Raw genomic sequence first — 11155 nt, forward strand, 5'->3', positions numbered from 1 at the left:
TAGTTGTCTGGCAGATAGTGTAACCACGCATACCATCTTGCGTGAACGCCACTATTTTACTAACTTCATACCCAAGAAAGCTCATTTGACAAATCTCTCAGGCTCATCCAACCTGATTGAAGGATACGGAAAGGCACGTATCATGTTGTCTAATGGTACAATTCTAACCATTAAGGAGACACTTTATTCTCCACTTTCCGGAAGAACGTTGCTGAGTTTTAAAGATATTCGAGATAATAAATATCATCTTGAAACCACTGAAGATCATGGTTCTGAATTTCTTTGTATCACTTTGTATGAATATGGCCAGAAGCATATTCACGAAAAGTTGGAACGCTTGCCGAGTGGGTTGTACATCACAACCATTCGCGGCATAGAAGCCCACAGTGTTGCTTTGGCATGATCATTTAGGACATCTTGGACGTGACATGGTGCGCCGTATCCTCAAATCTTCACACGGGCATAAGTTACATCCCTATGTTGGACTCCCACCATGCAAAGCGTGTTCTTTAGGGAAGTTGAATACTCAACCCTCATATACCCCCCTAAATTTCTTCAGAGGATTCAAGAGGACATTTGTGGACCTATCCAACTAACCTGCGGACCATTTAGATACTTTATGGTGTTGGTTGATACATCGACAAGATGGTCACATGTTTGCTTGTTGTCCACACGCAACGCCGCGTTTGCTAAACTCCTAGCTCAAATCATTAAGCTAAGGGCTCACCACCCTGATTATCCGATCAAGTCGATTCGACTGGATAATGCTGGAGAGTTTACGTCACAGACTTTTGACGATTATTGCATGTCAGTAGGGATAAATATGGAACATCCTGTACCCCATGTTCATACCCAAAATGGCATGGCAGAAGCTTTCATAAAGCGCCTTCAATTGATAGCTCGGACTTTGGTTATGCGAACCAAACTGTCGGTATCTGCCTGGGGCAATGCAATATTACATGCAACTATGTTGGTCCGCCTGAGGCCCACCGCTACCCAACCACATTCACCGTTACAGTTGATCACTGGATACGAGCATGATGTCTCGCATTTACGGGTGTTTGGGTGCACCATTTATGTGCCAATAGTGCCGCCGTTACGTACCAAAATGGGTCCTCAGAGAAAAATGGGAATCTGTATCGGTTATGATTCGCCATCAATTGTTCGATACTTAGAACCCTTGACAGGAGATCTCTTTACCGCACGTTTTACGGATTGTCACTTTGATGAGACAGTCTTCCCGTCGTTAGGGGATGATAAGCATGCTAACGTTCCCGTAGAACGTTGCGAATTGTCGTGGTATGCTCCCACTATGTCTCATTTAGATCCCCGCACTGCCCAGTCTGAAACTTAGGTACGTCGAATTATAGATCTTCAGAGCATTGCTCAAAGCATGCCGAATGCTTTTAATGATCTAGCAAAGGTGACAAGATCACATATACCTGCTGCAAACACACCTGCAAGGATGGATGTACCACGTGTACGTCAACAACCCACCTGGGAAGGCTGGACTATCCCCGAATGAGGGGAGGTCGTACCTTCCACGCGGAAAGGTACATTGGTGGCTAGCAAATCATCTGCTCCGACCCTGAAGCGTGGTAGACCCCTTGGTTCAAAGGATTCACAACCTCGGAAGAGGAAAATGGCACCAACTAGTGACCCTAGTTTGAATCCGACCATCGCTCACTCATCCGTTCCAACGCATGAGATTATTCTAGATTACGGTGATGCTTCAGATGAAACATGTCGGCCTCCCGAGAATCATGAGATTTCGGTCCATTACACAGTATTAGATGAGGTTTGGAATAAGAATGAGATGATCATCGACGATGCATTCTCGTACTCAGTAGTTACTGACATCATGCTTAGCGATGACATTGAACCACGTTCCGTTGATGAATGCCGACGTAAAATCGATTGGTCAAACTGGAAACAAGCAATCCAGGTCGAACTCGATTCGCTCGCGAAACGTAAGGTATTTGGACCTATCGTTCCTACACCACCACGCGTGAAGCCTGTTGACTACAAGTGGGTTTTCGTGAGGAAGCGTAATGAGAAGAATGAAATAGTGCAATACAAAGCACGCCTTGTAGCGCAAGGCTTCTCTCAGTGCCTAGAGATTGATTACGAGGAGACGTATTCCCCCATAATGGACGTTATAACGTTTCGCTACCTAATGAGTTTGGTAGTTTCTGAAAAACTGAATATGCAGCTTATGGACGTGGTAACCGCGTATCTCTATGGGGATCTAGATACGGAAATTTATATGAAAGTTCCAGAAGGACTTCCATTGACTGGCTCAAATAGTTCTAGACCACGGAACACTCTCTCAATTAGGTTGAGGAGGTCACTGTACGGATTAAAACAATTCGGACGGATGTGGTATAACCGTCTGAGTGAATATTTGACAAGTCAGGATTATGTGAACAACGAACTATACCCATGCGTGTTCATAAAGAAGTCACATTCCGGATTTACAATCGTTGCAGTTTATGTCGATGACATGAACCTCATTGGGACTCCCGCAGAGCTTGAGGAAATTGCTAAACACTTGAAATCGGAATTTGAGATGATGGATCTTGGAAAAACTCGATACTGTCTTGGCCTGGAGATCGAGCATTGTTCGGATGGAATCCTAGTTTATCAATCGAACTACACCCAAAAGGTGTTGCGACGTTCTAATGAGGATAAAGCAAAGCTTTCGTGTACACCCATGGTCGTTCGGACTCTAGATGCTAAACGAGATCCCTTCCGTTCAAAGGAGGATGATGAAGAGATTTTGGAACCCGAAGTTCCTTACCTAAGTGCAATTGGGGCCTTATTGTACTTGGCTCAGTGCACTAGACCTGACATCTCATTCGTTGTGAATCTATTGGCTAGATACAGCAATATGCCCACACGTAGGCAATGGAATGGTGTTAAAGACATTTTCCGCTACCTCAAAGGTACTACGGATTTGGGCTTGTTCTATACCCGTGAATCTCCAAGCATTGCCGCCCCTTGTGGCCCTCAGATTGATTCTTGCTTTGTTGGTTACGCAGATGCTGGATATCCGTCTGACCCACATAGAGCACGTTCTCAAACGGGTTATGTCTTTACCGTTGGAGACACCGCTATATCTTGGAGGTCTACCAAGCAAATGCTAGTTGCGACTTCGTCTAACCATGCTGAGATTCTCGCCTTACATGAAGCATTGCGTGAGTGCTTTTGGTTGAGATAAGTTATGGAGAATATTCGAAGCACTAGTGGTCTTAGATCAGTCGTTGACTTTCCTACGACGATCTTTGAAGATAATGCAGAACATGTATCAAGCAGCTGAATAAGGGATACATCAAGGGAGACAACACCAAGCACATAGCGCCGAAGTTCTTTTACTCACACCAGCAGCAGCAGCATCAGAACATTGAAGTCAAGCAAATCCGTTCCCAGGATAACTTGGCCGATCTCTTTACCAAGTCATTGCCCAAGTCTACATTTCAGAAGCTCGTCCAAGGAATCGGTATGCGTAAATTATCTAAGTTGAATCGCTTGTAGTTCTCTTATTTAGAAGTTATGTTTAACTCAGGGGGAGTATCTAGAAGCATACTCACATGATCTTAATGTACTCTTTTTCCTACGATTAGGAGCATTTTTCCCACTGGGTTTTTGCTACCTAACGAGGTTTTAATGAGACACCCATCCTAGGATGATCATATTCCGATGAGTTCCCTACCTTCGTCCAGTTTGATGAGTGATTTAGACATTATGCATATTTTCTTACTTTTCTCCTTAGTCTATGGGTTTTCTCCATTCCTAGGCTTTTACTAGGGTTGGAAAAAAATACCAAAATTCCCCAACCGAACCGAAAAATTCCCGAAACCGAACCGAAAAAATCCCAAACCGAAAATCCCGAAAATTTCGATACCCAATACCAAACCGATCCCGAAATTTTGGTACGGGAATTGGTCTCAAGTTTTCAGGATTTCGGTAATCCCAAACCGAACCGAAAAAAAAATATATATATATTATTTAATTTTTAAATATATATTTAGAATTTTAATAGCTGTAAGATTCGGTGAGATTTAATCTCAACCGTTGAATCTTATCAAATCCACTGAAGAACAGAAACTAACTACTCACTGTGTCACTCAGCATTTACAAAGGGAAGGTTGTCCTCGTTGTCAATGTTGCGAATTTCCAACTTTGGTGCGAAATCTGTGTATCGAAATTGTTGGGATAATCATTTTAGAATTGAGTTTTGGGATGAAGCTTTAATCTTGAATGAGGTTCTGGGAAATATTTCTATTTTGTAAACCAAATCCAAATGTTATATTTTGTTTGTGTTTCTAGTTTCAAGTCCTTGTAGAAATCTTTGCATTGAAATTGTTCGTCTGAATAGATATAAAAGGTTGAATTTTAGCCCAAAAGTATATATGTCAAATTTTAGTCCAAAAGCCTAAAACTATTTCGGGATTCCCGATTTGTCCCTTAATCCTGAAACTATTTCGGGATTCCCGAAAATTTGGTTTGGGATCGGTATTGAAATTGGGATCCCGAAAATTTCAGTTTGGGAATCGGAACAAGAGTTTCGGTATGGGATCCCATACCGAACCACCCCTAGGTTTTACCATAGCAAGGTTTTTGTGAGTTTTTACAAATGCATACTTCAAAGTAAATTTGAGACTAGCGATCACTCGTTGTGCCGATGACTTCATCAACTATTCTACCTTATCTGCTAAAGATCTGATGCGATGGTTTGTTGAGTATTTACACACTCAAGGGGGAGTGTTGCGGTCATATTTAGAATAGGAATGTGATTGTGTAAATTCTAGAGAATCTGGGAATGTATCTTATATTCCTATTAGGACTAGATACCTATTAAATGTTGTAATCCTAAAGGGAAAGGTTTTACCCTTTCTACAACTATAAATAAAGGCACAATGGGGTGAATCAAACACACCTCACAATTAAATCAATCTCTCTTCTCCCTAAAGCTTGACGCATCTCTCTCTCTAACCCTAGATCGCTCAATTAAATAGGCCTACAACAAAAATGTAGTTTTTCGTTAAAAGTGAACAGTACCAGGAGTGTCTCTCCAGTTTTTTATTAGGCACTTAATTGTATCTACCTAATTAAGCACTTAATCGCCAATAGAGAACTTTCTAATAGCACAATTTTCTTTGGATATATTAACTTATCAGAAGAACCTTCCATTCAAAGCTTATCTCTTCAGCGGTGTCAAATTCGATTCTTTTAAATTTTGGCAAAAAAAAAAAAAATTCGATTCTTCTAAAAAAGTTAAAAATGAATTTTACATATTTTGCTGATATGGTGCCATATCTACAATATTGAATTTTTCTAGATGGTTGAGTAACATTATACAAGAATGGTACAGAATCCAGGTCCCCAGCCACCTACTGCATGGACATTTTTCAACTTTCCTTATTCTTTTGATAATTTACGTATCGAACTTTTTCTCCTTGGTGAGAAATTCCAACTCTGGTCATTCTTTATTCGAAAGATATTCTAATATAACTTAAACTATGAAGGGAGATTTGAACTTTGGTGCAAAGCAGACACAATTGAAAATATGGCCAGGACTGCAATTCAAAATATGGCCTTGGTTATACCTATTAGTTTTACAATTGAAAATTTTGCTTTTCTTCTTCCATAATGTCCTTCTGATGCCCCTTATGGTTGAGGTCATGTGGAAGTGAAAAAATCTGGGGCAATACCTCTCGAGAGAATAATGCTTGAAAGGCCATCCGCCCATGACAGAGGAAGTTAACACGATAAGAGAACAATGAACTTGAAAAACAGATTATTCAATAATCCAATCCGATTGCAAAACATATATGTTTGAATACCTCTTCTTAGACCTCTTTCCATGAATCACTCATGTTGTTGATTGTTGGAACATTGACAGATTGGAGGATATTGGGAGTCCCATTGACACAAGTCTAATCGGTTTGTCAACTAGGGTTTACAATTTTTATTCAATGTGTAGAACAGCTAGGGTTTAGTCTTTTATCCATTGTGTTTACTTGTGTTGTAATTAACCTTAAATTAAGGAGTCTTGATATTGTAAATAGATTAGGAGTGATTTGAGGAAGGTTGAGTGTTGTCCTCCCTAATCTCTCATCCTATATATGTTGTCTATTGTATCTGGTTCAATCAAGAAATATACATCCAAAATTCAATATGATATCAGAGCAGGAACTCTAAATTCATGTTTCTGCCTTAAGACAAGATGGCTGAAGACAACGTTTCTGAAGCTGAAAGCTCATTAGCTGCTTCAGATTCAACCGAAGTTGAGGTCAACCCTAATCAACGTCTCAGTTCTGTCTTGCTGAATGAATTCAATTACCTTCCCTAGACTCGTGCTATTTCACTTGCACTTAGAGAAAGATCAAAGCTAGGCTATGTGAATGGCGCCATCGCTGCTCCTGCAGCTACTTCTCCTACCTATGGGGCGTGGCTATGTAAAGACCAGCTGGTCATATCATGGCTTCTCAACTCCATGGAGCGTAGGATTGCTGAGATTTTCAGCTATTCTGAGTCATCGATGCATCTCTGGAAACAAGTTAATGAGATGTATGGAAATCAAAATAATGTGCAACACCTTGCCAGACTTACAAGCATGTGGAATGAGCTTGATGTTTATCGTCCTCACACCACTGATGCCACTGTGTTGACCAAGAGAGTTGAAGAAGACAAGATCGTTCAACTTTTGGCAAGCTTAGGTCCAGAATTTGAAGATCTCAGAAGCCACATTTTAATGAATGTTGAGCTTCCGTCCTTCACTGGTGTTTGCGCTATCATCCAAAGGGAAGAAGTAAGGAAGAAAGTCATGAGTCAAGAGACAAAAGATGTTGTCTCCGAAACAAGGGTCGATGTTTCTAGCAACAACCGAAATGAGGGCAAAATTTACAAGGGAATGAGACCTGAGTGCAGCTACTGTGACACACTTGGACACACAAGAGACAAGTGCTGAATCCTCCATCCAGAGTTGAAGCCCAAGTTCTTAAAGGAGACAAAGGGTTCACAAAGAAACCTGAACAACAATTCTTACAAGGCCAACCATGCAACTACATCTTTGATTGAAGGAATGGTGAACTTCACTGCCAATCCTGCTGCACTAATAAATGAATTTCACAACATATCTTCAAAACAAACAAGTGCATAACAATAGAGATGAAGCCCCTGCAACTGTTGAGAAGAAGAACATAGCTTTACTTGGAAGATTTGCTGGTTTCTTGGCTGAACATGATCATGTCTCGCAGAAAGATATTCCAGGTATTTCAAGTGCCTTCTTAACTGCCTTAAATGCCAGTAATGAACATGACTATTGGATTATAGATTCAGGAGCCACGGACCACATGACAAATCAAATTACCAACTTGCATGATTTTAGAAAATTATCAAAACCTGATCAAGTGTCATTAGTTAATGGTGAAGGTGCCTCAGTTGTAGGGAAAGGGAAAGTCAATCTACTTTCAAAACACATAGAGTCAGTAGCCCTTTATATTCCCTCCTTCCCTTTCAACCTTTTATCAGTAGCAACCATCACCAATTCTTTAAACTGTCTAGCCATTTTCTCTCCTCACAATGTTATCTTTCAGGATATCATCACCAAGAAAACGATTGGTAAAGGTTTCTTTTTGAATGGTCTCTATTACCTAGCTAAAGGATCCCAAGGTTTTTTAACACGCCTCGATCCCGATATTCCTCGAATACCAGGATAGACACGTGCTGGCCGACACCCGAGGGTGACGAAAGCCATTTATTGAGTGCAAAAGCTGAAAACAAGGGATATATAAGACTTATAAATATAAAAGAGTAATGAATATGCATTTAAGGAACGTGTTCAGAGCATACAACTAACTAGAACACTAAAAAAAATAATATAAAATTTAATGAAGCAAATGATGAATCCTACACCGAGAGGACTCGAAGATGCCGATGCGGAAGTGCCTTGACGCCGGGATTGTATGCATCAATTCTAAGTCTTGAAGGGGGCGTAAAACAAACATGAGTGGACCAAGTTGATATATATATATACACACACACACTAAAACAGTTATCAATATACTAACCCCCAGGTTTTATAAAAACACATATATATTGATAAACATAGGTTTTCCGAAACCTAGCATGTCGTGCAATGTCTCAAATCATAACTTGTATATATAATAATCACTAGTGAATGTCCGATAACCCCCAGGCCCCATGTCGACTCCCCGTCTCTGAGCAGACAGTTAGAGGAAAATACACTCCAGGCCCCATGTTGGCTCCCCGTCCCTGTGCTAATAGCCAGAGGAAACACACTCCAGGCCCTATGCCAATACCAAACCGTCGCCCGGGACGGACCGAAATCTATCCCTACGTCCCGTAGCGGAATAAGGACCACTAGGTAAGTACAAAACCATTGAACATATATATATTGAAAATCAATTTCATAGTATAAAGTCATCCATCATCTATACTATAAAGAAGTGTTCAAAACATGTTCTAAATATCATATCGTCATTCATCGAATATTCTATAAGAACACAAGTTATAGGAAAAATAGTAATAATTCAAACTAGCCTCAATAAGCATGTTATCTCATAAAACATTTCGTAAAACGTAATCATTAAATCATGCTTTTCATGTATGCATTTCTACTATAAAACATGCATTTTTAGAAGGGGTCCACTCATAGTACTTTGCCGCCGAAGAGCCACGCAACTAGCGAAGATAGAAACGCTGCTATAATTGCCCCTAAGCACATAAATGGTACATTTAGTCAAACTCTACTAAAACAATTGAATTTGGGAAAACGGACTTCAAAAACAGGTCCAGGACATCGAAATTAACTTAAAAGAGGTTCTTGACGGAAACCTGAAAAGTCAACGTTGACCGCTGACCGGTCAAAGTCAAAGTCAACCCGTCAGAGTCAACCCGATTTAGGGTTTGGGTATTGGGTCCGGTTTGGGCCCTAGGGTTTGGGTTTAGTTTTAGGGTTAATGGGTTAGATGGGTTTTGGGTTTAGGGTTAATAGATGGGCTGGGTTATAGGGGAAAAAGATTTAGGAAATGGGTTAGAAGCTCTCCGGGCTCGGCCCAGACCCACACGGCCCAAGGGCCACCTTTGAAAAGGTTTTGGGTTTTAGATAAGGCCCAAAGGCCCTATTTCTAAAACAATAATTTAATTAAACTAAAAAGGTTTTAGGTTGGGTCAACGAGCCAAAGGCCCTAAAGGAAATGGCTCGAAGGCCTTTGGGTCTTTAAGGAATTAAAACAAAAATAAAAAGGGAACGAGCTAAAGTATTGTGCTGAAACAAAACGGGCTTAAGGCCCGTGGGTTAAAAAAAACGGCTTAAAGGGCGTGGTGCGAAACGGAGAAGACGGTCGATTGCGAATGTAGACTTTAAGCTCCGATCTAACTACCAACATGAATAGGAAGGTGAGAGGAGTAAGTATATACATTTGGTTCGCCGTGGAACGGCCGTTGGTGGTCGGAAAACCTCTCGACACACCCATGGGTTCGTCGGAGATGGGTGCACTTTCCCCCCGAGTCGATCTCGTTCTAAAACATTGGAAATAACAAGATAAAACTCAATAATCACATCTATACGTCAATCTACATTGATAGAGGAACTCGAGGCTTACCTAACCGGAAAAAGAAGATGAAAACTCGCCGGAGAGTTTTTCGGGTTTCGTCGTTCTAGTTGTGACGGGAAGGAGAGCAAACTGATGAGGGAGAGACAAGGATGGTGATTCTGTCTACCTCTAGCATATGGTGAGATGGTGTGCGTGGGTGGTTGCTCACGGTGCAATAGAGGAAGATAGATGATGGAGTTTCGAGAGAGAGAAACGAAAGTGCAGAGAAAGAGAGAAGAAAGAAAGAGAGATGTGAGAGAGTTACGAGAGAGGTGAGGGAGAGTGATTGGGACTGGGAGACAAACAAATCAGGGGTGAGCCCCTTGGGCACACCATTTTAGACCCAAAAACCATTTTTAAAAGGAAAAATATCCCTAAAATTAGTGAAAATACAAAAATACCCTTTATGTTATGTAAATCCCGGGACGAGTTGTTACATTTTTCAAGCCAGTTCAAGTATCTCTCAAGATCCACAACTTTGGCTTCAATGTTTGGCATATCCCTCTGAGAAAGTAATGTCTTTTTTGTTTCCAAGTCTATGTAAAGACAAGTTACACTGTGATGTTTGTCACTTGTCTAAGTTTGCTAGGTTACCTTTTGATTCCTCGACTTCTAGAGCTAGTCATCCTTTTGAAATCATTCACTCAGACATTTGGGTTCCAATACTAGAGTCATTTGATGGATATAGGTACTTTGTAACCTTTGTCGATGATTTTACAAGGATAACTTGGTTATATCTTTTGAAATATAAGAGTGAACTTCCAAATGTTTTTCAAGATTTTCATAAACTAGTTGGTACTCAATTTGCATCAAAAATTCATGTATTGAGATCCGACAATGGCACTGAGTACATATGCCATAACATGTATCAATACTTGAGTATTCATGGCATCTTGCATCAGACCACATGTGTTGGTACACCCCAACAAAATGGGGTTACCGAGAGAAAAAATAAAGATCTTCTTGAAAAGACAAGATCACTCATGTTTCATATGAATGTGCCCAAGAAATTTTGGTCACAAGAGTTCTTACAGCCACTTATCTTATCAATAGACTGCCTAGCAAAGTACTAGCTTTCAAGTCTCCATATGAAGTGTTGAAAGACAGAAAAATTGATCTCTCACATTTGAAGGTTTTTGGTTCCACTTGTTTTGTTCACAATCAATCTCTCCATTGTGACAAGCTCGACCCTAGAGCAACCAAATGTGTTTTCATGGGTTATTCATCCACTCATAAAGGTTACAAGTGCTATAATCCAACCACAAGAAAACTTATGGTCTCAAAGGATGTGAGGTTTGATGAAAACATTCCTTATTTTTCCAAGAAACTGAGTGATGTAGGCCAGGGGGAGTTTTTAAGTGATATGGTTCCTTTGCCTAGTGTTCCTCAGTACCAAGAAACTCCCACATCCCATGACTCTTTACCTGTATCTCCAGAGTTGTCATCCCTTCCAGTCGCAGATCCTGAACCTCAGGCCCCAATTCGACGAAATCCTTGTAGAGTTTAACAGCCCCCACTTCGACTACATGACT

At 40.6% G+C, this 11155-nt stretch overlaps 1 protein-coding gene across 1 annotated transcript; it reads left to right on the plus strand.

Annotated features, from left to right (window-relative positions):
* Nucleotides 1–6229: 6229 nt before the first annotated feature.
* LOC126614131 (uncharacterized) lies at nt 6230–6973 on the plus strand. Its single transcript, XM_050281754.1, has 2 exons — nt 6230–6295; nt 6356–6973. The coding sequence occupies exons 1-2, from the start codon at nt 6230–6232 to the stop codon at nt 6971–6973; spliced, it is 684 nt and encodes a 227-aa protein (XP_050137711.1).
* Nucleotides 6974–11155: the final 4182 nt, after the last annotated feature.

This window comes from Malus sylvestris, chromosome 1, assembly GCF_916048215.2.
Source record: "Malus sylvestris chromosome 1, drMalSylv7.2, whole genome shotgun sequence".
NCBI classification, from domain to species: domain Eukaryota; kingdom Viridiplantae; phylum Streptophyta; class Magnoliopsida; order Rosales; family Rosaceae; genus Malus; species Malus sylvestris.

What these genes read in the sequence shown, in the direction of transcription:
- LOC126614131 (XM_050281754.1), top strand. Translation starts at nt 6,230, where the DNA reads ATGGCTGAAGACAACGTTTCTGAAGCTGAAAGCTCATTAGCTGCTTCA. An exon ending in CAGATTCAACCGAAGTTGAG is followed by an intron (nt 6,296 to 6,355) that starts GTCAACCCTAAT and finishes TACCTTCCCTAG; the next exon opens with ACTCGTGCTATTTCACTTGC.